Raw genomic sequence first — 24,513 nt, forward strand, 5'->3', positions numbered from 1 at the left:
CTGAAGTCTAGGGTGCCGTATGCTGCAAGTACTTCCTTTTCCCTCTCATCAGTTCAGGCTGATTTTGAGGTCACGGGCTAGGAAAAGCTGCGTCCTACGTCACGATAGAAGTGGAACATCTGATGTCCGATTGGGTCTCCCTGGAGCATAGCCTTGCACACGGCAAGGTTTCGTGGAAGAGTGTGGATGTTTCCATAATTTTAGTGGAGCTCTAAATTAATGCGTGATGTTCCCACCGAACATCTTCGCCCACATAGATTCTTAGATACTTGTTTTGGTTCATTTGCCCTAGAGCTTGCGATTCTTCGGCATTGGGACCGCCTTGAAGCAAGGGGAAAAATTGTGTTGATAGGCGCAGGATGAGGAGACCTTCTTGGAGTTTTCTTGGAGAGGAGTGCGGTAGTCCTGTTTGCAAGGAGCACGGTATGTGGGTTTGCTTGTTTCTTGGTCGGTGCGTCGTTCTCTTCCACAGCTTTGCGTCCGGATGTCCAGGTGAAGTTAACTTTTTGAATTGTGAAAGGGAGTATATTACCAAAGCGTTAAGGTACATTATGCATGCAGAAAACACTTCCATGCCCTTTGGGAGACTGTAATGATGTTTAAGCTTCCATTCGCCACTTCCGATTGTCGGATTGTCAAGTTGTCTCCGACTTACGTTTCTTTGTGCCTGAACGCAGAAGGGCCATGCACGTATAAGAACTAACTAGTGAACTACGGCGATTGCTGCCTCGTAGTATTTTCATAAATGCCGGAGTCGGTGTAGATTGAGCTCTCATAATTTTGGAACTTTCCTCTGATAGAGGAAATTTCTGAGAAAGTGTTTCTGAGAGGAAGTCTTTCTGATAGAGGGCAGTTATTATGCGGAGTCGTTGGATGGGTGACATGTCTGTTATGGCGCGCAGTCGCTTCTTTTCATAGGGGTAGCCCGTCTTCCATACGATGGCCCGTCCCGATTTTGTTTTCCCTGCCCCTGTCTTGGTGCTAGGAGGGTGGTTTTTCTGATTTATTCAAAAGCATTATGAAGACAAAATTTTAAGGCGTCATCATCAACAATCTATTTATGTCGACTGCAGGACGAAGGCCTCTCCCATTCACGTTCACCGGTCTTTTCCTGCACTGTCCGAGTCCATCCTTCGCCTCCAAATGCTTTTATTTCATCCCTCCATCGAGTCATGGGGGGGGGGGCACTTCTTCTGGTCCCGTCTCTGGTTGTACATTTTGTTGCCCTCGTGGCCCACCTATTGTCATTTCATTTCACGGTCACAATTGCGAGGTTGAGGACTGCTTTTATGCTGTCCTGATGATGGTGTTTTTTTCTCCGGTGTAGGCACATTAGTGTTACGGTAGTCTCTCCAATATCTGGATCAGTGGCTGAGTGAGTCTTACAACTTCGTCTTTTTTATTTCTCTTCTCTTGGTTAGGCATTTTATAATGTGGGCAATAGGTTAAATGTTTTCTCTTTTTTTTTTTTGGCGATTGTGAGTTCGGCTCTGCCGACTGACTCTACAGCCGCGCCGAGAATTCATACGTGGCTGTTCTCTGGGAGGACATCCTGACCTGTTTTAGGATGCGTTTCAGCGTTGCCGCCTGGAGCCCTCCGTCGTCTGCCAAGCTGAGCTTGACGGGGAGACATAACCACGGCTCCATTGAAAAGTAGTTCTAAAATTCATCTGAGGAATTCCTATATACTGGGTTTTCGTAGCTTATCCCTTCATCGAGTCGTTGGCTAACTCCTATTGGGCTTACTGTTTATTGTCTGGGGAGAGGGGGGAATGGGGAGGGGAAAACGGGGGAAATTTGGGGGAAAGGGGGTGACTTAACCAGCGCTCGGTAAACGTGGCTGGAAATCCTCGGGAGACAGGCCTTGGCCCTGCGGTGGGCACAACCAGACTGATAATGGTTATGGTAACTGGGTTTTATTTCACTCCATTTCTTCTCGTAATCACTGTCTACCTTGATTACTGAGAGACTCGCGTTAACTCTTAACACCCTGCTTTAGTTAGGTGACCCAATGTTGGTGCCGGCATGAGGACGTTCAGAAACACGCTGGGGTGGCTCAGTGGTTATAGCATTGCGCCACTGAGCTGAACCACCCGTTTCAACTGAACGAGCTGAATGCCCGCCGCAGCCGTTTTCCTGATGGACACAGAAAACTAAAACGCCCGTGTGTCGAGATTTCGTCACACGTTAAAGATCTCCAGGTAGTCAAAATTATTTCGGAGCCTTCCACTGCGCCACGCCGCGTATCCAAGGTGTAGCTTCGGCATGCGAACTGCCGGAAATTTGCATTTTTTATCTTCTGGTGGTAAGAAGGTTTCGTGTGGTGGCATCAGTTGCGGGCACGGCTGGCGAACGTGTATTTCCAGTATGCTATCACCGACTGGGGCCTTGAACGAAATTTACTGCGGTGGAGCGGCACCTGCTGAAAATGTGTGTCCTTTCTTTCTTCGACGTAGTATCATGGGCCTCCTTTACACACTTCAGTTGCTCCTGCGCCATATTACAGATTCAGGCCAACCCTCGAATCTTGCTGCCTCATTCATGGCTTCCGACTGGCAGTGGTGACGTATTTCAGTGGACGCTTGATGAGCACATGTTATGATAGCGGATGACTAGCAGCCACGCGAAAATCGAAAAGGAGCCTAATAACGCCATTGCGTTAAAAACAACGCTTCGGAAGGCGTTTATGGCCTCCAAATAAATCCCCAAATTACGATGCAAACATTATCGCCCCAGTGTTGCAACACGTCATAAATTTAAGTTTTCCGCCAGGAACTTTCCTGAACGCCTTCATGTAGCGAAAGTAGCTGTCGTTTTTAAAGGCGGTGAAAGCAATTCCTTTTCGAATTATCGACTGATATCGATACTACCAATAATCTCGAAATGCGCAGAAAAACTGATACATGAGCGAATGACTTACTTTTTGAACAAATAACGACTTATCGCGCCCTGCCAGTACGGCTTCAGGAATGGGTGCTCTACATAAACAGCTCTACTTTACCAGAAAGAACCCATATTAGCATCTTTTGAACAGCAGTTGTGTACAGCCGGTAAAACGCTTGTCTATAACAGCGATTTCAACTTCAACCAGCTACATCCGAAAACTGCAGAAATATACTAGTTCCAAACATGTCGGAGGCAAAAGCGAAGGGCTAAGACTTCAGAATTCCGCAGTAGTTTTATTCAAATCCCACTCCGGCGGGGCAGGATAGGGCTGAGAGTACAAACGCTGTGTTATAGACAAGCCTTTTACCGGCTGTAGGTTGCGGGTATTTCTCGATTATTTCAAGACTTTTGACTGCATTATTATTATGACCTTATTGACAAAACGTGAGCGGTATGGCTTCGGAGGAGCTTTTCTGCCTCTCCTTAAATCTTATAATTTTATCGTCAACAAGTAAAAATTACAAACTTCACATGAAGTTCGAAATGAAGTCTATAAACGCTGGAGTACCACAAGGCAGTATCCCCGGGCAATTGTTATTGAATATGGGCATCAACGGCGATGTAAATATTGACAATGACACCAAGTTTAATTTTTACGCAGACGACACCAGCATTTTTTGACCGACAAAAAGTTCCGAAATTAATAAACACAACCTACCACTTGCCAAATGAGCTTAATACCTGGAGCCCGGTGAACTCTCTTACAATAAACACAAATAAAACGAAAGCAGTTTTGTTTCCACCGCGACAAAAAGTCTTTCGGCATGAAGTTAATATAAAACACGGATCAAGAGCTATAGAAGTTCGGCTTGTTAATAAAACCCTCGATGTACCCTTTGAAGAACACATGTACTGGAACAATCATGTAAAACGTGTCCTAAATAAGCTTTCCACGATATTCAGTACTCTGTCTAGGCTACGATTCTTTCTCCCACAAAACATAAAGAGTATCATTTATAAATATCTTTTTTTATCAAAACTTAGCAGTTGTTACCTGGTATAGGGAACGAAAAAAACTAACATAACAAAGTTACACAAGATTCAAAAGAAAGCACTACGCATGATAGCAAATGTTTCCTATGACGCTCGGTTTCCTATGAGCAACTGTTTCCTGCGCTCTGGGGTGGTAGCCAGCGCCACTCGATGGTAGCCAGCGCCAAACAAAGACACCTGAACATAAATGCCCCAGAAAGTGGAGGCTAAAGTACCCCCACCGGTAGCGTAGTGGTTATCGCACCAGAACGGTGTTCTGGAGGTCGTGGGTTCGGATCCCACCTGGCGGGCATTTTTTCTCGGCTTTTTTATTTTCCAAATTCTTTATCTTGACGTACTACATCCTCCCCTTTGCTTTCCGAGGTTGTCTTGACTGCCAATTCCTATTTCTGCCTTATTTTCAACGAGCCCCTCATTTCCTATTCTGATTCGCTACATGCATAGCGAGGGCCTCTGTTCCGGCAGTCTTAGTGCCATAGGGAGCTTAAGAGGGTTCAACGCTGGTCGACCACTCTCGACATGTCGTAGACGCTCGAGTCACGGCCCGGGGGTTAAAAAGAAGGTCCCCTTCACCTTGAGTAGTCCGAGTGGCGCTGGCTACCACCCCAGAGCGCAGGAAACAAAGACACCTGAACATAAATACCCCAGAAAGTGGAGGCCAAAGTAGCCCTGCCGGTAGCGTAGTGGTTATCGCACCAGACCGGTATTCTGGAGGTCGTGGGTTCGGATCCCACCTGGCGGGCATTTTTTCTCCGCTTTCTTATTTTCCAAATTCTTTATCTTGACGTACTACATGCTCCCCTTTGCTTTCCGAGGTTTTCTTGACTGCCAATTCCTATTTCTGCCTTGTATATACCTGTCTCAGGCCGAAACGTTGGAAATAAAGTCTCCGAAGAGCGTACTTTTACTTTGTGCGTATTCCTGCAGCAACTAAGTACTCTACATCACGACTATATATATATATATATATATATATATATATATATATATATATATATATATATATATATATAGAGAGAGAGAGAGAGAGAGAGAGAGAGAGAGAGAGAGAAATAATAGTCTGGAGTAGGTAGCGGCCTCACACCTCTGCCAACGTTTCGACAAGGAGACTTAGACAAGTCCCCGCTGCAGACAGATAGACGCGCAGTAGGAACCTGAGGAAGCCATGTCCACCAAATCACCTAAAAAAAGGCGAGGTCTTGGAAACACGTCTCCACTGATCGTATTGCGCACACACCCGCTGACAGTCGACTGGTGACGGTCGATGGTGCGGTCGCCACCAAGGCTTATGTGAAAGCTGCCCGCCGCGTAAAACCGCAGCGCACACTACACTTGCTCCTCGACGGTCATGGAGCTAAATCCGCCTCTAAGTCATCGCAAACGGGGGTCTGTCGCCAAACGACTGCACAACCAATGCAAAACACTTTTCGAAAGAAAGAAACGGGCTCGAAATTCCTAGTTCGTTTAAAAGACCTGTCGGTGCAGAAATATGCGTGCTACCGAGACCATAAATATAAACCCCTCTGTAGCAGCGGCCACCACGGGAGTCCCGAGTTCAACTCGGCGGTGCAAAACCATGCCCGAGTTTCCTCCGAGTTTTAATGTCAGTCAAACACATCCAGCCCCTTCGGGGGTGTGGCGTAACAATCGAAGCCACACCCACCCATGGCGTCCGCTTTGTGGGGGAGTAGCATCGTAGCCACGAAGTCGTCATTTCATTCCCGCTTGCAGCGACAAGAACTTAGCATAAAACAAAAATGAAGTCCCCAGTCCACCGTCAGCCAATGGTGCTACAGTCGCGGGGTTGTTTGGTCCAATCTGGAGTTCACTATTATACGAACCGATAGGAGAGGCCAAGACGACACGATTTTCCCACGGGAGCCCATAGAGAAAGAAATACTGGTAAGAGTGGACACTCCCATAGAGCCCTGCGGCCGAATGACTGTACTGTAGTGTAGCGCACCGAGCGGACGGAGAGCCAAACTACTAACCATACTTTCGTGCGTCCACTTTCGGTTTCGGTTTCGCGGACACCGATTTTGGCGGGTAGTTTGAAAGACTGGAAAGCGCTGCTCACAGCGACGGGCATCGGCACGGTATTCGGACGCTTTCATGCAATAATTAGTGTTTATTTGAATATATCATTCTCAGGCTTAGTGCCCGTATGCTTTTACAAAAAAAAACCGTTTTCTGAAAACGTGAAATTGCAATTTACAGTACCACTCACACTTGGTTAACAATTCTGTCGCGTGTTCACATGTTGCCGAGCCACATAAAAGAGACACACCATAAATGAAGAAATATTTATTGCATGGCACTAAACGGAACAAGTTCAAATTGTCATCATTCTTTGCAACACACATATAATAATAAACAGTGAGCAATACACAACAGAGACAATACACAGTAGTGAGAGGAAAATACGTTTCCAGGTATGAAAAAAAATGCACAAGTAAAGGTATCACAACCACACAAAGGATTTTTTCTCCACGGTAATTGAAAATGCAGAAAACCCAGAAACTCAGCCATCCACAGGTTTACTTGTATCTACGACACCCTCAGACTCTGTGCGCTGTTGCAGTCATAGAAAAATAGCAACCATAACATAATCTAGACACTCGGATACTTGCAACTGTTTACAACCACTATCTCCGCAGATAATTTTCTTAGTCTGGCAATTTCTCCAGTTAGGATGTGAAAGAAGGGAAAAACTTTGGCTTTGATGGCCTCGCTTATTTGATGAACGCTAATGAGATCTATTGCCTCGGGGCAACTTCAAATCAGTAGCAGTAATTGAACAGAAATCCCATTTATGTGGAGATGCACACGCAAAAGGTTAAGAGGAAAAAAATCCCCTTCCTATTGGTTCCTTGCAAGGGTGCATTTTCCCAAGAAGCCGGGTTACCTTCCGAAAGCGTTGCCTTCCCAGTAAAGGCAAAGGGCCAGGCGGGGATATTTTAGGTATGCGCACGTAGTCAACCGACAGGTTCCAGGCTCGATTAAGGCACACAAATTCATGCCTTCCGCTGTCAATACGAACAGTCTAATATAAGAAACAGGGAAGCAGTATATGCTTCTCGTGTATGAGACAAATGTGGCACATTACAGAATCCCATAAGCATTTGACAACGTAGGTCCCAACATGGTTCTCTTCATCTAGGCCAGCCCGACAACAGGCAGCACGTATGGTGACAAACGACATTTAGCATGACCTCTTACCCTGGCAGTCTTCATAATGTAAAAGGGTTTTTGTGAATGTACTGTTTTCACAATATTACAACTAGCAGTTACAATAACTTGCGAGTGGAGTTTGGAGACTGTATACGCTGTTGTTAGTGGTTTTAATGATATGAGGCATGTCAGTGATAAAAAACCGTTTGTTCCTCGAGTCAACGATAGTCTTTTCAGTGGTCACGCCTTATTGAGTGCCGAGACTTGCGTTAGATTTTAGGTGCTAATGGCAAGGTTCAATAGATGGAATACAGTTGCGGTATCCATCAGAAGCATCAATAAGGTAGCAAGAAGCATTGCAGGCAGTCATCAATACAACTGAATAACTCTGGGAGAACAGTTGGCACGGCCACTTTTGTGAGTCCTGTGAGGGCACGATTCATGAAGTGCTTGCACCATGTTTGGTATGACGAATGCAGCTGGCTGGTTGGCTCTGTCTTGAGGGCACCTGTCGACCTGCACAGGTGATAGGTGTACACAAACTACTTGCAATGACAGATAATATGCGAATAGTCGGTAAATTTCACTGCAACTAGTATTCAAGTATTGCCTCCAGTGCATGCCACCTATTTAAAACACAAGTTCTCTTATTCTATTCAGCAATCATGCGGTCAAGCTATTAGCAACACTTAAAATATGGGTCTTTGTAATTTCGCAACACTGGTTATGCACATTCTTAATGCAATTCACCTATTGTTTGGGTTAACAAGAATGATAACGCTGCTCACATAGCCTGAATCCCTTTGTCTTTTTTTGTAAAATCAGGACAAAGAGCGAGAGCGAGCTGAACGTTAAACAAACCTGTTGCCCCACGGGCTCGCGAAAGAAACGCATCCCGAGAACGCGCACCTGGCGAAAGTATATTTGGGCGCTGTGTGGGCACCATGGCAAGCAGCAGTGAGCGTCGTACTGAGTACTACTGACCGCCAAAGGCCATGCCTTAAAAAGATATGACAAGAAACACACAGTTCCGACTGAATAGGTGCAATCTGCGCAATACGTGTTTAATGAAACAAGCCAAAATATGACCAGAGAAAAGAGAGCAAACGCTTGAAAAAAGGGCAAGTGTAGAACAGTTGTATGCAATGCCTGCGATACCGGAATTGATATACGATGTAGAACGAAGACCAAATTTGAAGGTTTCAATGCACTGCGCACTCACCCCGCCTCGAGCAAAGCTGTTATCTGCCGACGAAAGACGCGTTTTTACCGTACCTGGCGCGCCAAATCGAAGCGACGAGCGCGCGTTATCGGCGTCGGCGAGCGGGTTCGCTTTGTACGCAGGCAGCTTGGTATGCACCCATGTGTAAAACGTACGATGAGTGTACGGCTGCTGGTTATGCCCAGATAAGCCAAATTAATGCAGATATGGCTACTTCGCCGTGTACGTTAGCCCGGACGGATTTGCAGCGCATCACGGCCATAATAGCAGTAACAGTTGGCCAAGCTAGCAATGGCTAGCTAGTATAATACAACGCGGCCTGCGGCTCACGTAATTCAGTGCAGCGACAGCGAACAACGCCTGCTTCGCCTACGGACCGCCGGCCGGCCGGCCACTTCCGCAACTCACAGCCGTAGTTTGCGGCACGTAAACGCTACGTGCGACGACGGGTGCGTACCGCTGACATCCCTCAGCGCTAGATAAAACGGCACAACCAGCCTAAAATACCATTAAAATTACTTCAAATACTTATCTTAAAGACGGAGCACTAGCTATGCCTGATTCCCTGAGGTACGCAGTGCTCGCAGCGTTTGCGGTACAATGAAACGTAAATATGATACGCCACACCAGCACTTTAAAAAAGAAAGTCTCACCTTTCGTTCAGGATGCAAAACCGATGTCGCAAATAAAGCGCTAGGCGTTTCCTTCTCAACAACAGAGGTTAGCACGAGGCTGCAGAAACGCACGTGCAAACGCTGCCGAAAGAGCCAAATGGCGGCTTGCGCTTGCGGCTTGGCCAGGCTTGGCGCAAAGAAGCCACAAAAATCTACATTGACAGCCATTCAACTTATTACACAAATAAAAATGTGTAGTCTAATGTGTAACAAAATTTTAAAAGTATAATATTGTGTGTTAGCTTAATTTTAAATATATAGTTTTTTACCACTTGCGCCGACTGCCGGACGGCGCACGAGTCAGGCCACTCGGCCGCGATAAGCCCGTGTGTCCACTCTTCTAATTTTTTTATTTCTCTATGGGGAGCCTTCTTCATACACCGTGAAAACAGTCGATGACAAATGACACAACTTTGACGTCGAAAACGCACTCGCCGATGCTCAAACAAGCTCTTGACACGGGGCAATTTGTGATAAGCGCCCGCCGTGCACACACAAGCAGGCCGTACACAAAAAGCCATGCTTCATGGTAGGGAGAAGGCCGCGTTACGTTCGCTATAGTGGACCCCTTTGATTACTTGGTTTGTGCTTGCGCAGAGCTGCACTGGGGCTACCCTCAAGACAAGTAGCAAACATAACTCAGTGGAAGAAGAGAACACCGAGAAAAACGTACCGCCTCGCGCCGGGCGTGGCCAACAGTCAGGCTGGAGATTTCAAAGTAGCACTGGGGTTATCTAGTTTATGGTAGGGATTGAGTATTGCAGATCGATTTCAGATGGTGCTGCATGCGGAAGATGGCACAAGCCGTGCTTTATCAACGTAAGCGGCACCAATACAGAGTGCTGAATAAGCCAGGCATGCTGCGTGCGATGCTGGTGGTTTCGCTCGAGGTGTATCTAATGTTCCACTATCTCTACTTTCATAACCCAAGCAGCTAGAAACTCGGGAGTAGGTGCAAATCGGGCCTTCTGGAATAGCTCCCCTGCACTACGCTATACATCTGCGAAAAGGTACGTATTTGGCGAAGTAAAGGCACGTATTTGCTATAACGACATAAATTTACATTATTCTGGTAAAGTACGTTGTTCGGATAGTTGGTCGATTATTATTAACAGATACATAGCGCAAAAAAGACGAAGGACAAAGAATGCACGAGGACGAAGCGCAAGCGCTTGGTCCTAGTGCATTCTTTGGCCTTCGTCTTTTTTGCACTATACATCTGCTAATAATTACATTATTCGCAAAATTAAACAAACGAAAACATAAACACAATAAAATAACCCAACGCCTTCGGCTTCTCATGCCAACGTTGACAGCAAAGAACTCACAATTTAGGCACGCGGCTTAGGAAACCTACGCATTATTAGACAATACTCTCGATTTAATTTCGGCATATTCTTTGATGCCGGTAAACTTCAGCCAGAGAATTGAAGGGTTGTCGAAATCAGCTCTATAATTTCCATTTCTGCTAAATCATTCCGTAACTGCTGCGTCAAAAAAGGTGCCGTACATACCCTGTTCAAGCAAGCCCCTTCTTAGTACAAGCTTATTATCCTAGGCTAATGGTATTGCTGTGCGCAAACATATAATGCACTCAGACGCAGCAGACAAAAGTTGCTGTGTTTCCTTTTCTTTATTCGACTTCTTCAATGAACGGCTTCTTTTACTTAACACTTTTCTTTCTTCAGAAAGGAAAATTAAGTTTGAGTTGAGGTTTCATTTCCTCAGCAAAGTCCTTTCCGCAAGTTTGCTTACAGGGTTATACTCTTCACCTGAAACAAACAGGATGACAGGCAACATGTTACAAGTTCATACAGCAAGAAGGTATTTCTCATTTGTAAATGTTCGGTACTTCACTCTTTTATCAGTGCTTTAAGAATACAGCTTTGCCTGTCTTGCTTTTTCCCATCCTCACTATCCTCCTTCCTTGAACCCACATATGGAATGTATTGAGTATAATATATTATCATCCCGGCCTCACAAAACAACGCTCTTAATTGCGCACTTTCCGTCGTGTTTTTACTTTGTACAAATTTTAGTTCCTGGTCCCTGACGTTTACCAGTCTTGATTTTGAGAACTCAAAACCTCTGGAATTCAAAACAATTGCTTCGGAGAAACTTTCAAAAACCGTTTTGTAGTTAGCCAACTGTATACATATTTATTCCTTCCCTCATTCTGCCGTTGTCCTTATTAATAATTCGTTCTCTGCTAATACACTCCTTTCGGATTTAACGAAGCACTAAATGCTAGATACAGGGCTGCATTTTTTTATATGGAGTGCCTTGAGAAATGCTGTGAGTTTTTTACAAGAAACTTCCAACTCATGACATTCCTTTTAATTGTAGTAATGACTGTTTAAACGAGGTGATGTTAGGGCAATAAGTAAAACTGATAACTGCGCATGATAATATGGCAATACCGAGCGCACATTCCAGCATATTCACTTGTCTCTCACATATGGGTGGTTGTTTTGTGAAGAGTTTTGTATTACGCAAAATGTGGGATACTTACAACGTAGTAATAGCCGGAGCAGATTAAGCACGGGCCGCAACAGCGGCGCGGCCGTCGTATATGAAGGATGAGCTAAGATGGTCCTCAGTAGATTGCACATAAATTTCTTCAGTAACTGGAACGCCGCCTCGGTAGGAATATTTTGTAAAATGCACTGCGATGCAGGCAAGAGAAAACAGCGGGATGAGAAGGGTTTGTCTGCATCTGTTTTAAGCAGTTTTGTAAAAACGCCCTCAGCAAAGAATGAATTCCAGAAAACTGTTACAACTTTATGAGTTTTCAATTTCAGCAGCAAAACTTCACCTCGCTATACATGCACTGTGCCCCGCAGGCGTGAACCTCTTAACGGGATTGCGGCACTGCTCTAATGTGCACGATGACACATAGTCTCGAATGCACTCTAAAAAATGTCCTACTATCATAATAATCAATCTTAATCCTAACATAATATCGCAATAATAGACAACAGCTGGAAGGCATTAGCAGAGTTTTTCGTTGTTTTTCGTAATTGTTTATTCTAAATCAAGTCAGATAGTGATAGGCATTCCATTCCATTAATTTGTGTCTGTCGGCCCTGTACGAAGTGTTTTATTGAGTCCGACTATTTTTGTTTTGGCCGCTTTCTGCATTTATTATTTTGAAGTTTTCAAACATTCCCTGTTTTTTACTGTTTTTAGTTTTTTTTGGCGCAGGAGGTCATATTGCAGTCACTGACTATACGACCTCCTTCTGCATTTATACACTACTGTAAAAATAGCTTTGAAACAATAAATCAGATCCTAATTTTTATTCTGATGCAGGCACCCTAAAAAAACAAGTACAAAAAGCACAGTGCACACCTTTCACAACGCGACAAAATAAACACGGAAAACATTGTACCTGAACAATAAAAATAACACACGCTGTCGTACACACACACAAACAATCCATACGCAAACGCACAAGTATACCGGAAAGCAGTGAGACTGTCGCCCCAGTGATTATTGGTATTACTGCTCAAGCTCGCACAAATCCTCGCAAGAGAAACATACAGACATGGCAATGTAAAGTTCCGACGATTATGCAATAATCGAAAAGTTTATATGCGAGGCAAAGCAACATATATTGAATGGACATTGTTACATGGGCGTAGGCGTACAAATGTGGCCCTCCTTCATGTCGGGTTGTGTGGTTCTCGAGCGGCTTGCAGGGTCCGACAACGAATAGCCAAAGCCGCGGGCACATGCTGACGAGCAACAAAATTCTCCGAGAAGTGCCCTAGTAAAGGTTACAACGATACAATAAAATTTCCTGTCGCATGTACCACTCGCCAATTGTTAGGTGGTAACCCAGATATGACACACCTTTCATCGGCCAACACACAAAGGCTATTTTTTAACAATTCCTGTCGTGTTAGCGAGGTGCGAAGTAATAAAGCTCTCCTAAGGACAAGCATGACCACAGTCCGCATATCATTTGTCGTAATTGTATGCAGGGTACTGCTGAAAAAAGGCGCATGTCTGCCTTAAAAGAACAGGGCACATCTTGCTGCTGCAGTGCAAAGTTGAAATTTGCCGCTAATTTTTGTTGTATGTTGCCTGCATAGAACAATTTGTGACACGAAGGAGACACTTACCACTAGTGCGGACAGCAGGAAAGATGACAGCATGTGGCGCTGTTTGAAGGAAAATGAGACAGAAAAAACAACATGCGCTTGCTTCTCCCAACTAGGCAAATTTTTTTTGTTCCTTCTTTATATTAGAGCATTAGGATATTTAGGATAAGTTTCGTACTCACGTCTAATCGCGCCCAATGGTCGCAGAAGGCTGACAGGGGCCGAATGCACTGCGTAGAGAGGTGTGTGGGTATAGTTAAAATTTTATAAAGGTTGTTAAAGTCACAGAAGCTTTCGTCCTATATGACTGAAATGTGTGGAGCCGTAGTGCATTTAAATTTCCAGAACTGCTGTTACCAGTATTTAAGCACGATTACTTTTTAGGCCGTGTTTACTGTTTACGCAGTCTTTCAGCTATTGAAACAATGGTGCTTAAATTTTGCGGGTCTGGCCTTCCTTCAAGAATACTTATAAATTCTCTACATCGAGCACTCCTTTCAGAACCGCCCGAAACCAGTTTTCAAAGTAACCCTTTACAGGCCACAGTCCATTATTTTAAGAAATCAGTTTTTTTTGCATTCATCTAAGAGTTGCTCCTCACAAACGCCTACTGTACGGTTTCCACATCTCTATCGCATTGCAGAAGTGTGTGTTAAAAGCAATATTGAATCAGAAGTGAAGTTTTACTATTAAAGCCTAATGTTTTCCATTTAAAACAGTAGGCTCAGAAATAGGGTAATAAGCATTTAAAGTAAAAGAAGGTCCAGAAATGCTGGACATGGCTGTATCTTTCTCGAAATATTCCGGCCAAACTTGATCATCACATTCGAAAACACAGACATAGCAACAACGCAGTGAAGGTTATTACGGTTACTTAAGCGAGAGCCCACGGTTCGAAAAGAAACAGTTGATCACTGCCGAAGTTACACCGTGACCATTAGTAAGATAAAAGTACAACTCCATTCCCTTTTATTGGGCTAGTAAGCTCAAAATAATGATACACCGCAGTCCGAAAACGATCGTGATTTAGTAACTTGCTGCCCACCATCACTACTGCGACGACACACTCCCTATTTCTTTCAAAGTGCGAAAGCATGGAATCGATTTGACTTAATTTCACGTGATGGAGGAGAAGTCGGTTAGCTTCTTTGTCGCGTTGCTGGCTACCCTAATTTTTCTCCGTTACAGAAGCCAATACCTGACAATTATTGATCTATATTTTACTACTGATACATTGTCTCTGTTACAAATGCTACTACTAAAGGCATTCGTTTAAAACCTGGTTGTTGCCCACATAAATCGCGAAGAGGTATCTCACATGGTATCCTTTAGGGAAATATTTAAAACTTAGTTTTCAGTGTGTTCTTTCGGCCGCGAGCAGGAGCTTTCATCTCGTTGTTCAATGCAGCCTAATATATAGAGCTTCACAGTCCTCTGGGCTCCGTTAAACCAGCTCATTCGTTTAAAAAGGCGGTTTCCCGGCAACCGAACGATGCACATGCGCCCTGGCGCACGTGATAACATCTCCCCACCAGTGCTTAAAGGTGCGATCTATCCATCGGTGAGTTCAAAATGATCGTGCTGCGGTGAACGCAACGTCAAGGGTACAAGCATATAGTTTCACACTAATATATACAACAGTTAAATCTGTCGCTGCAATTACGTGCCGTACTGGGAGCCGCCATAGCAGCTAGCCACGTTCCTCACCTACTTGCCTTGTTTAACCACGTGGCTTTTTCGCTCCTGACGGGAAAATTAACAAAAAATGTGAACATTTTTTCTTGTTCGTCCTGCATGAAAGATACAAATAATTCTTCCCAAACTAATCTCCTGGAGCTCCATTTTTCTAACAGTAACCAACTCTAGGTGGTCATTTACAATATTATTGATGTCTTTTCGCATTCGCAGGCTAATTTTTCGCCTACCCGCCGCTGTGGCTCAGCTGCTATGGCGTTGTGCTGCTGAGCCCAAGAGCGCGAACTTGATGCCCGGCCGCGGCAACAGCATTTCTAATGGAGGTGAAAAGCAAAAAAAATTACACCATCTTCCCCTAGGGGAACCCTGAGTAGTATGCAAAGCAGCCATAGGGTCAATTTAAGTGCCCTTTACTTTTCTGTTCGTCGTTTCCGTTCGGTTGAGGTACATAGCTACCGTTATATTTACAGTTTGGTTTCCATGGTAACTACCACACTTTTCACTTACCGGAACAACGAAATGGAAAATTGCGTTGAGGCCATGGCTGTTTCGCATACTACTCAGGGTTCCCCTACGGGAAGATGGTGTAATTTTATTAGACACGACGGGGCTATGTCCCTCCCTTGTCGTTGTTGCGCTGTCCACACCCCCACTTCGCATACTCGGCTTGCTGAACGCCCGGTAGTGCCTTACCATTTAATGGCTCCTGGAGCGACAGTGTTACCGGTGTGTTCCTGGGCCGGCCCGACATGAGCCGAGCATGCGCAGTGGGGGTGTGGACGGCGCCACAAACAAGGGAGGGACATAGCCCGGCCATGAGATGCTGGAGCGACAGTGTTGCCGGTGTCTCCCTGGGCCTGCACGATTCGAGCACGCTTCCCCTTAAAGGGCTCCTGGAGCGGCACTGTTGCCGGTGTCTTCCGGGTCCGGCGAATGGATGGACGACGGACGACGGAGCCGAGAGCAAGAGATGCTTTGCATCTAAAACGCGCGTGTTTTCGAGTTTTCGGCGCACTTAAACATCCCTAGGCGGTCAAAATTACTTCGCAGACCTCCACTGAGGCGCCCCTCATCGCCCACGTTGCGTCGGTGCGTTAAACCCTACAATCAATCGTTAATAAATAAATAAATCACTTTTCCGCCTGCTCATTGCACTGCCAAAGACAAGTAGAACCTGTATACCCGGTACAAGATGAAATGCCCGCTGCGCCTCTTGTCTGGAATCTGCCGACAGGTTACCCTGTAGTAGATATTAGTATCAGAGACTATTGTTACAAGGGCTTGTAACTTGTGTAGCTACAGTATATAGCAGCCCACTTGTCCTGTATTCCGCGCGACTTTTAGCGTTTAGCTACGGATCTAGTAGTTCATGCACATATTATATTTCATATCAAAATTTCCTGTGTCATTCTTAATAGTTATCCAAGCTCAAAATTTGCAAAGCTGTATTTTTGCTTCTTTTGGTGTTCGTTGTGATTCATTTGAACTCGTTAAAACTGTGGTTTGGGCTAGTTGGTGCATACTAACTGAAATTCAAAACAGCGCAACAACACGGCACAAGAAATGATGACACACTGATTTAAACAGAGTCGTTTAACCCAACCTTGTACAGAAATTGGCGCGAGCCAATTCTGTGAGAACCTTTTTTTTTTTGTAGCATACTGCGGAAAGTGCCGCAAATGCATCTGCTTAACGCAACTCATGGTCTACATCTTTTTCGTGTACACGAGGCCGTATTAAAACCAGTCTATGGCACTTATATTTCTCTACGCTTCTCTGCCACTGTAATCACGTACTTTTTTTAACAGTGGAGCTGTAGTTACTGGCGGTCAGTTCGCCATTCCAAAAAAAATACCAAGGAAATTACGACGTGAGCACTGCCTCGCCGCCACCGGTGAGTCCGTGGCTGACGCAGTGGGGTTCACAAAAAAAATCAGGGAATCTTGCAGTGTAGCACAAGACGAATGGCGAAGCTGTTGTAGGTGGCCATTGGCGGACACATGTTTAAGTTTCTGTCCCATTGTTTATTTTTATAGGTGCGGTGCTAGTAGTAGTCGTCGTATGCATCCAAGAGGTCGTCTCTTATTCGCGGCGAGTGGTGAATGCAAACTCATCCTCAGAATTGTAGACTTCGACCAGCTCTTCATCATGGACTCGAGGCAGCGGTGGTGGGATCTGCAAGTCTCATCGCGAAGGACTGACACACTCGTGCCATGACCCCAATTATCCATTAAGGCTTCTAGAGAATGCGGCGGCCACGGTGACCTCTTCTAAGCAGGGTGTCGTTTAAGCTTTAGCATTACCCTGGAGTTTTTCTTTTTACATGCGCGGTAGTGCCTGACGACAGCGCTGGAGCTGTTTTTGCTTAAAGGAGCCATTACGAGAAAATACAACTTCGTTTAATTTGAAAGAACTAGGATTCAGTATCTCACTCAGCTCCATTAGAGCCCCAAAATATGTTTTTTAACGAAAAAAAAAGCAAAAAGTATTTAAAAACTTTCAAATTTTGCCCACAGTGACGTGTTATGAGCAAGAATGACGTCATACGGGCCAACAATAAAACATAATTTTCAGTGAGTTAACTGCACGTTAGCATTCAAGTGATGCGGTCAGATGGAACTAGAGGCCCCATTACAGACGTCCAGTCATGTGTCGTCGCGACAGGTCAGTTAGGCGGCCGCCAATCGCACAAACAAGGTTCCTTGACGTCATAGAAAAGTTGCGGGGAATTGGCTAGGGGGTCGCGACTGCTTCACACGTTTTCTTTAATATCTCCGTTATTTGTTCGATGATTGCGATGATATTGGTATCATTGTTATCGGGACTAAGCAGTCTTTCTAATAAACCCAACTTGTATTTTGTCTTCATGGCTCCTTCAAGCCACTGAGCGAGCCGGTCACTCGGCAGTCGTCGTGAGCCACGCGCTCCCGAGCGCTCGGCATTTTTTTTTTCCTGCAACGTTGAACTTACGGACAGGCACAACCGCTCCGCTGGTAATATTTTCATATTTAGCTGCCAACATGGCGTCTGTGAGTTGTCCGTCAGTACGCTTCACAGCCCGGAGTTCCTCCAAAGCAGAGAAAACATTCATCAAATATACCTTTATCCCAAGAAAGCTGTGGCAGTAGAATTTGTTTCAGTGTGGTAATAGTCCCTTATCGATAAACAGCTTCTCATTGTACTGGAACTCGTGTTAGGGCGCAGCCCTTTCGCGGTCGTGTCTGGGCTGAGCCGCGTTGTCGGCGTAATCGAGTGAAAGAAAAAACGAGCGATGAAAGAAAGCAAATGAGCAGAGTGCCGTAAAATTTGGCGAGGAGGGCGGTTCCCCGTGGCGGCGCAAGTCAGCGCTCTCTGAAAGTGTGCGGTGAGGAAGATGAGGGGGATGTATGCTGTGCCCGCACGAGGCACTTTACGGCGCGACATTTGGCGAAAACGGGAGAGGGGCGAGCGCGCGACTCTGATGTGCGTTCGCTAATACGCAGTTACGGTCCCTTCCTGAGACGCACTTCCCCCCGCCGACGCAGAGGCTCATCATCGCTACCGCCGAGAGAACCCACGAGTGGGTGCTGCCTCAGCGCACTGCTGCTGAACCCAAATATCGCATTTTTCGCAATCGCGAGCCAATTTTTTACACCAATTTTTTGTTTTGTTTCATTTCTCTATGTGCGTGTATGCTCGTCCTGCGGTTCCCTCTTGTTTATTGTATAATGGCGGTCAGTTTATTCCTTTTATTTGCCATCTCCGGGTATGGTACATTGTATTGAATGAAATTGCTTAGTGTTCTTTCTAGAGCGCGTTATTTGAAAGTGCAATGCGTGTGTGTGTGCATGGGCGCGTTTTTGTTTGTTGGTTTGTTTTTTCACGTTTCCTTAAAAGTACGTACACACTAGAGTCTCCGCGCCGTGCCGCCTTGCCGGCGGCCGGCCGCCAACTGCCGCCAGCGGTCTCTCACTCCGCCGCCGGCAAAGGCCACATCGCCCCGCTAGGCGGCGGCAGCATGGCGTGGCCACTAAGGTCCCTAAAATTACAAAGGTAGCGCCAACTGCTCCCTCCTTCTCCGCTGCCCTCCTCATTTTTCTCTCCCCTCACCCGCGGTGCCGCGGTCCCTTTAACCCCGCGGCGGGGCCGCCATATTTGTTGGCTTCCTCAGAGCAGACGCCCTCGCAACGCTTCGGGCCGCTCGCTGCAGTTTTTCGTGCAGTTTGCTCCTGTTTTCGCGCCGCAATCGCTCTTTGGTAGCATTAATAGTATTTCTAGAGCCCCGTTTTTCCAATGTGCATTAAGTGAGCCTGTTTTGTTGTATATTTTTGTCTAGAAGGGGATATTTGCGGGGTGGATGCCGATAGCGCATACGGACAGCGCGGTGTTTCTATGCTCAGGATAGTTCGTGAACGCGAAAGGATCGAACGTGGACGTTCCAAATTGCTCTGTTAGAGTAATTCCGTTTTGCATTTGCGTGATTAAGTTGTGGTCGTGCAAGCGCTGCACAGAGGGCTTGCGCATGGTTCGCGGTGACCTTGGTTCGCGGCAGTTCGAGCGCTGGGGTGGCTTTTTGGAGTTCGCGTTTTTTTTGCGTTAGTTGTAGATCATTAGGCAGCGCTCAGTATGCGTCCCGCATTAGCTACTGATATTCATGCCACCTTTATTCCGTGCACTTTCCGGTGCTTTGACGCTGTTGCAAAATATGTCACATTCACGTCGTTATAGGCTGCTGTCAGGGTCAAAGTTCTCGCGTCTCCTCGTTGGCCTCGTCCATGACGGCTGTACTTTTGGCAGTGCGTCCGTGGCATAGCAATGTTCGTGCGATTGGCGTTCACAATTACTTCGAGTAAGGCCCTGTCGGGCATATCTGGAAAAGGCTGGCACAAAGAACGCGCAGTTAAAGAACGCGCTCCGCTTACAATTAGCTGTAGTGCCCAGTTCTATAATAACTGCCGTATTCCAAGGCCAGAAGCGCGCTAACAAGCGCAATTGTGAATCCTTTTAAATGCAGAGTATTTCTTAGCCTCGCCTCTTCCTGCGTCGGACGGCGTCAACAGCTCCGCGTCCGCAGCAGGTGCGCCTCTCCTCCTTCCCTCCTCTCTCTCAACAGCAGCTGGCGCGCGCATGCGTCGTAGTCAGACCATTCGCTCCGTCGTGGTCTCGGCGTAACAGGTGCGGATAGCAGCGCGGCTGGGCGTGAAAGGGCGCGCGCTGCTTGCGCATGCGCTCTCCCCCCCGTACTGCTCTCCCTCTACTGCGCGCGCTGCAAAAATAAAGCGGCTAGCGGTCGCTCGTGATTCAGTCACTGCGTTGCTCCTTCCTTCCTTGGTTGACGCTCGCTCCACCCTAACGCGACTTTACTCTCCTCTCTCTACCCCAAACCAACACCAACGCAACTATGACCCAACTGCCCACCCTAACGCGACTTTACGCGGCGTTAACGACCCCCAATGATCTGCATTTACTCGTGTTCCCCTCGCGGGAAGGCGCGGGAATTTTTATGCTGTACAGCTAACATTGACTCAGGTGTGGGCTTTGATAAATTACAGCTTGCTACAGCCGAGCTGGCCGTGACTGCACTGACCTTATTCGAGCAGCCGAAGGCACAGCAACTCGGCATCGCGAAGCTACATAAAGTGACGCCGACGCAACACTTGTTTGAAACGAGCAGCTGAGTCTTCGTTGTTATCGGTTGTTATACGCTGGCGGCTTCGATAAGGCCTGCTCCGAGGCAGCTGAGCCTAAAATGGCGAATTTAAATGGACAGTGGCGGCGAAGAGAAGAAAAAACAAACAACGCGGGGACGAGGTACTAAGTCACTGGCCGTTGGCCAATGGCGCGCGGCGTTCGCCTGCGAAAAAGAAAATGGCAAAACACGAAGGAGGAAAGGAGCGCGGGTGAGGGCGAAAGGCGAAGAGACCTTAAGATGGCGCTACCTTAGTAATTTCAGGGACCTTAGTGGCCACTGGCCAGGCAGTGGCGCAGGTAGCCGCTGCGACCGCTTCTAACCGCTCGTTCAAATGCAGCACGAGGCGCAAACGAAGTCGCTCATTTAGGAAAGGCGCCAATAATATGGGCAAAAAGTGCACTCGAAAACGTCATTCATGCCGCATGTAAAAGCGTCCATCAACTATCTAAAGCGGTGGTAAGCCTAGCCATCTCTAGTGGTGCCAGCCTGCTGCCTCGAGCACTTCGTTGCTCCAGCCATGAGGAGCGCTTCTACCCACGGGAGCCAGTCGTCACGAGCTAAACGTCACCACACGTTATCACAACTGCCATCACTAAGTGGCCTTTGGGTTCTGCGCCACTGCAAAAATGGGCCTAGGATCCATTTACTCTGCTCCGTGCTTGTGCCCTCTTCTTTCTGTCTGTGTCGGTAGCGCTGTTAATATGAACAAGTACCAACTCGCCCAGTCTTCCGTTTTAGCTTCCGTTTTAGTTAAGGAAAACACACCGTTCTCGGCGAAATCGGGTTTCCAGCGGCTGCCAACGTTGCAAGCGGTGCGCATCCCCGCACAGCGCCGCTAGTGTGGACGTACCTTAATTGTCGCACTTGCACTTGTTGCTCGACATTATAGCTACTTATAACATTATTATAACCAGTTATATCCACTTCTAAAGCCACTGCGCGTGTCGGGGATGCTCGGCGGTTTCCGCGAGGCACGCGCTCCAAAGCGCTCGGCATTTTCTTGGTATTTTTTCCTGCAACAGCGAACTTATGGCTTGCGCACCAGCTCCACTGCAAAAACAACTTCAGCGCTACTGCTAAAGCTTAAAAGACACCCTGCTGGCAGAAGTCACCGCGGCCACCGCATTCTGTAGAACCCATTACGGATAATTGGAGACATGGCCACGAGTGCGCCAATTCGTCCAGACACGACTTGGTGATCCCGCCACCGCTTTCTGGAGTCGATGACGAAGAGCTGGTAGAAGTGTTTAATGCGGAGCATAACTTTCACCCACCCATCTCCGCGAAGAAGACGACGACCTATTCAATGCAAATATCACGCGACTATTAGCACCGTACCTATGCAAAAAAAAAAACAATGACACTGAAAGTGATACTCCGACAATGATACTCCGACTCCGACAACAGCTCCGCCATTCAAGCCTTGCGCGTGAGTGCAAGCTTCCCTGAATATTTTTTTTTCAGAAACTATGGGCATAAATAGCTCGAATTGCAAGGAACTGCTCGACAACATCGTCATCATTTCTTCTACAACATCTGTCAAACATGAGCATCCCACATACCCGAAACATTCCTGTTAAGAAATTGTTAGAACAACCAAGTAAACAAAAAGTCGTTAGTTGTGAGTCGTGACCGCCTTCATGCCTTAAGTTAACCAGAACGTCGGCTGCCAATCGACACACTTTCATTTACATGAACCGCAATCCCTAGTTAAGTGTCATAAGCCCAGAAGCTTGAACTTCGCTTATACTGCTCTAAAACGGGCTTTTATGACTAAATTTGCAGCACCTATTTTTAATATCTCAAGCTACAAAGACTCCAGGGATAACATTTCCTTGGGAAACTTCAGTCTGCTTACGGGCTTCGAACTGAAAATCACTGTGGCCTTCCCTGGCGTGTTACGGAGCCACACGTGGGGAGGGGAGGGAAGGGGGTGCGCTCACGTTCTGTTAGGTTTCTCTACATAAAGTTCCTCAAATGCCGTTTTTTATACGGCGTCACGCAAGAGTATCAATTACGTCGCTTGCTTGCCCCCGCGCATCCATGGTTAGGTTCGGTTCCTGGTCCTACCACGGTTTAAACTGCGTAAACATTTCTATGAAAACTCATTAGGGAATCAGTCTGTCCTTCTGTTTTGCTTGATGTGTCATAAGTTTCCGGAATAAGGAACTTTTAGACCATAAAAATAAATGCAAAACGTAAAAAAATCACTTAGCCATCAATGAAACTATACGTTATTGAGACTCCAATCTAGGGTTTTGAGGTTAAAATGCTGTTATCTTAACCCCTTCACTTCCGGCTCTTTTATATTATTTGCTTGGTACACACAACCAAAATCCAATGCCGTGACTTAACCATAAAAACAACGACCCATTTCCTGCCATCATGGTCGGTATCTTAAAACTAGTTTAGGTCAACAAAAGTTTGTGTTAACAGTGGCGTTTACTGTTCCCATTCGCTTGCGCTGCGTACAGCCTACGAAATATTTAATATCACGGGAGCGACGACCGATCGCCATGTCAGCGCCTTATAGCGGCGTACAGCGGCGGAATAGGCGAGAGTAGGAGCATGCGCTGAAGTCCCTCCGCTGTGTCAGCACCGTATGCTACGGTGTTTCCTTGAGAGCCATATACCCCTGGGAAGGTTTATCACGCTCCCCGCCAGCTTGCAATATGAAGCCTCCTTGTTTTCATAATCAGGGGAAAGAGGTGCATGTCTATCTCACTGACCGCGTTATGGGGTTACGGGGCCACCTAGCAGTGGCACCCTGGACAGACCGTGCGAAGGGTAATCATATTTTGCTACAGTCTCACGGCGCTGACTAGCAAAGCCACGCTCTGCCTTGCACTCCCGTGCGGCGCATAGTTTGGTATATGCGGCCCGCGCTAATCTCAAAGGCTCTTTTAATATCCGCAGCGGGCCGTAATGGTGCAACCGGCGACAGACTGTGCGCTGGAGAATATAGAGCATAGCGTACCGCTGTTTACCGCACGAACCGGTCACTCATGAAAAACGAATACCCTGGAATGCGTGCGGACGCGAGAATGTCGCCTGCGAAACAAATAACTGCAGGAGGCGCGAAAAGTCGTGGCTTTTATTAAAACTAACAGAGCGAACGAAGAGGAAATGTGCTGTTCCCTTTTAGCCCGACGGCGACGCTTAGCCACAATGCACAAAAAGCACAGGGTATACAAGCGTGTGATAATGGGGTGATTTGGGGTTGTGAGAATAGTTACGGGATGACCAAGCAAGGGAAATACAAACGCGAAATACCGAACGTCCCCGTGAACAACCAGTTCACTGCAACGAGACTAGCTCAAGAGGGAGAGAGTGAGAGAGAGAGAACTTTAATAAAGTGCCTTCAGCTCGGTTAGATCCCCTTCGCGCGGGGAGTCTTTCCGCGACGCGGCCTTGGCGTCTTCTCGACTTCTTGTCTGGCTCCGGCTTCGGCTTCTCTACTCCCTTCGGCCGGCTTCGCCTGCCCCTTCTTAGGGGCGATAACCATCCGTCCGTTTCGCTCAGTCGTTGCCTTTCGAGGGCCGCCGAGATCTCCTGGAGGGCCTTGGTCGGCTCTTCCTGGTCGCCGCTTCCCGCTGCGTCGTCGATTTGCAGCGGGATCATAGTCTCTGTCGACGCTTCGCGCGGGTCCGGAACACATGGGCCGCTGCCCATGTGTTCCGGAAACCACTTGATCGCCAGGCACCTTCTTTCGCCGTCGAGGTCGACCGCGCGTAGTACTCGCGCGGCCTTTCTGCACACTCCCTCTCTCGTGGTTTCTCACGAGTTCACGCAAAACGCGACAAAGACGCACGATGGCAGCGCCAGAACTGCGACGACGCCCCGCATCAGAAACAACAGCGAGACTAGCCTTCCAACAGGTACTTTACAAAAAAGTTCCATTTGATTGATTGATTGTGGGGTTTAACGCGCCGACGCAACGCAGGCGATGAGGCGCGCCGTAGTGGAGGGCTCCGGATTAATTTTGACCACCTGGGGATCTTTATCGTGCGCCGAAATCTCGTACACACGGGCGTT

General features: G+C 46.9%; 1 protein-coding gene and 1 long non-coding RNA gene across 2 annotated transcripts in view; both read right to left on the reverse strand.

The window, feature by feature from the left end:
* Positions 1 to 6,228: 6,228 nt before the first annotated feature.
* LOC144178019 (uncharacterized) lies at positions 6,229 to 9,111 on the reverse strand. Its single transcript, XR_013323918.1, has 2 exons — positions 8,986 to 9,111; positions 6,229 to 7,626 (listed from the first exon to the last, which is right to left on the reverse strand). It is a non-coding gene; the product is annotated as an uncharacterized LOC144178019 (long non-coding RNA).
* A 1,527-nt stretch (positions 9,112 to 10,638) lies between these two features.
* Positions 10,639 to 24,513, reverse strand: part of LOC144178020 (uncharacterized) — a 34,098-nt gene continuing 20,223 nt past the window's right edge. Inside the window, exons 4-7 of the mRNA XM_077705559.1 lie at positions 13,295 to 13,342; positions 13,134 to 13,172; positions 11,519 to 11,672; positions 10,639 to 10,778 (exon numbers count right to left, since the gene is read on the reverse strand). Of these exons, the coding sequence (XP_077561685.1) occupies positions 10,723 to 10,778; positions 11,519 to 11,672; positions 13,134 to 13,172; positions 13,295 to 13,342 (297 nt within the window). The 3' untranslated portion in view covers positions 10,639 to 10,722. The remainder of the gene's footprint in view (positions 10,779 to 11,518; positions 11,673 to 13,133; positions 13,173 to 13,294; positions 13,343 to 24,513) is intronic.

This window comes from Haemaphysalis longicornis, unplaced genomic scaffold (genome assembly GCF_048455015.1).
Source record: "Haemaphysalis longicornis isolate Haplotype H1 unplaced genomic scaffold, Haemaphysalis longicornis Haplotype H1 scaffold_371, whole genome shotgun sequence".
NCBI classification, from domain to species: Eukaryota; Metazoa; Arthropoda; class Arachnida; order Ixodida; family Ixodidae; genus Haemaphysalis; species Haemaphysalis longicornis.